This window comes from Babylonia areolata, chromosome 32, assembly GCF_041734735.1.
Source record: "Babylonia areolata isolate BAREFJ2019XMU chromosome 32, ASM4173473v1, whole genome shotgun sequence".
Classification (NCBI taxonomy): domain Eukaryota; kingdom Metazoa; phylum Mollusca; class Gastropoda; order Neogastropoda; family Buccinidae; genus Babylonia; species Babylonia areolata.
Window position 1 is genome coordinate 11,570,473 of NC_134907.1, and position 2,165 is coordinate 11,572,637.

A 2,165-nucleotide genomic window follows, 5' to 3' on the forward strand; every position below is an offset into this window, starting at 1 on the left:
GAGGAGGTGCAAGGTAATGTGTGTGTGTGTGTGTGTCTGTTGGAGCTCATGTACGTTTATATGTATTTGACTGTGCTTTCATATGTGCTTGTACAAGTAAGTGTTCATCTCTGTGAGTGTGTGTTTGTGTGTGTGTGTGTGTGTGCCGTGGAAGCTGCGAGACTTAGACTAGAAATGAGTGTGTGGAGGAGGGGGGTAGAGGAGGTGCACGGTAATGCGTGCGTGTGTGTGTGTGTGTGTTGGAGCTCATGTACGTTTATATGTATCTGACTGTGCTTTCATATATGTGAAACTGCATGTTTGGTGCATTTCTGTTATGCATGTGTGGGTGTATGTGTGAATGTGTGTCTTCATATTTTACATTTATTCGCTTATTTATCACCATTGTTTTATTTATTTATTTATGTTTTATTATTATCATTTTATTAGTATTACTAATATTATTACTACTACCTTTTTCTATATTATAATTATTATTTATTTATTTATTTATTTATGCAAGCTTATCTATTATTTATTCCCCCGGGTTTTTTTGGGTTTTTTTTCTCAAGGCCTGACTAAGCGCGTTGGGTTATGCTGCTGGTCAGGCATCTGCTTGGCAGATGTGGTGTAGCGTATATGGCTTTGTCCGAACGCAGTGACGCCTCCTTGAGCTACTGAAACTGAAACTGAAACCTGTCTTGTCTTTGTCCTGTCTTATCCTGTCTTGTCTTGCCTTGTCCTGTATTGTCCTGTCCTGCCCTGTCTTGTCCTGTCTTGTCTTGTATTCTCTTTTCTTTGTCCTGTCTTGCCTTGTCCTTTCTTTGTCTTGTCCTGTCTTGTCTTTGTCGTGCCTTGTCTTGTCTTGTCCTGTCTTGTCCTGTTTTGCCTTGCCTTGTCCTGTCTTGTCCTGTTTTGCCTTGTCTTGTCCTGTCTTGTCTTGCCTTGTCCTGTCTTGTCTTGCCTTGTCCTGTCCTACCTTGCCTTGTCTTGTCCTGTTTTGCCTTGTCTTGTCCTGTCTACAGGACAACACTCTCGTTGCCATGTGTTTCTTTTTTTCAGTGCGCCAAGTGCGGTGTGCTGCATACGGGACCTCGGTTTATAGTCTCATCCGAAAGACTAGACGCTCAGGACTTTTTTTTTTTTTTTTTTTTGTCTAGTCAAAATTGGGCCGAGAAAGGGCCAGTAAAGCGAAATTCGAACCCACGATCTCCCCAGGTCAACATATATGCAGACCTGCCAGTGCCTGAACCCCCTTCGTGTGTATACGCAAGCATAAGATCAAATACGCACGTTAAAGATCCTGTAATCCATGTCAGCGTTCAGTGGGTTATGGAAACAGGAACATACCCAGCATGCACACCCCGAAAGCGGAGTATGGCTGCCTACATGGCGGGGTAAAAAACGGTCATACACGTAAAAAGCCCACTCGCGTTTTCACGAGTGAACGTGGGATTTGAAGCCCACGAACGCAGAAGAAGAAGAAGAAGAACCCACACCCTCACGAACTCTCTGTACTGTATTGGCAGCTGAGCGTCTTAACCATTCTCCCACCTTCCACAGACATCGATAGACAGCAACACCGTAAGAGAGACACACACACATTAAGCAGCTAATCCTCGTCTCTCCATGTCTAAAGACGAGTCCTGGTCTTACTGACACATGTCGCGGGGAGCGTCTTATCAATGGTGTGTCGCGGACCAGATACACACCACAGTCGGACAAGCTGAAGACTAGCTGGGGCATTAATAATACTGAACGCAAACTGCAGAGTTCATGTGCACAGCGAGCAGCGAAGAGGAAGTACATTTTTTTCCCAACAGTGCTGGTGAGAGAGAATGTAAGTGCAGAAAATAGTTATGTTTCGGTTTCAGTTTGTTTTTAAGGAGGCGTCACTGCGTTCGCGGACACAACCATATTCGCAGGAGCACAACCCAACGCTCTTTGTCAGGCCTTGAGTGTATGCATGTATAAATTGTGTACTTATCTGAGTGGATTTTTTCCCCAGAATTTTGCCAGACAACATTCACGTTGCGATGAATTCTTTCTCATTGAGTACACCCCAAGTGCATACTGCACACGGGACTTCGGTTTATCGTCTCATCTGCCGAATGAATAGACTGCGCTCAGTTTGACTTTCCAGTCACACTTGGGCCGACAGAGAGAGGGCGAGAGACAGACCAGCA

General features: G+C 44.7%; 1 protein-coding gene across 1 annotated transcript in view; it reads left to right on the top strand.

The window, feature by feature from the left end:
- Positions 1–1,680: 1,680 nt before the first annotated feature.
- Positions 1,681–2,165, top strand: part of LOC143276678 (cysteine sulfinic acid decarboxylase-like) — a 33,652-nt gene continuing 33,167 nt past the window's right edge. The window contains exon 1 of the mRNA XM_076581309.1: positions 1,681–1,819. Within this exon, the coding sequence (XP_076437424.1) occupies positions 1,818–1,819 (2 nt within the window). The 5' untranslated portion in view covers positions 1,681–1,817. The remainder of the gene's footprint in view (positions 1,820–2,165) is intronic.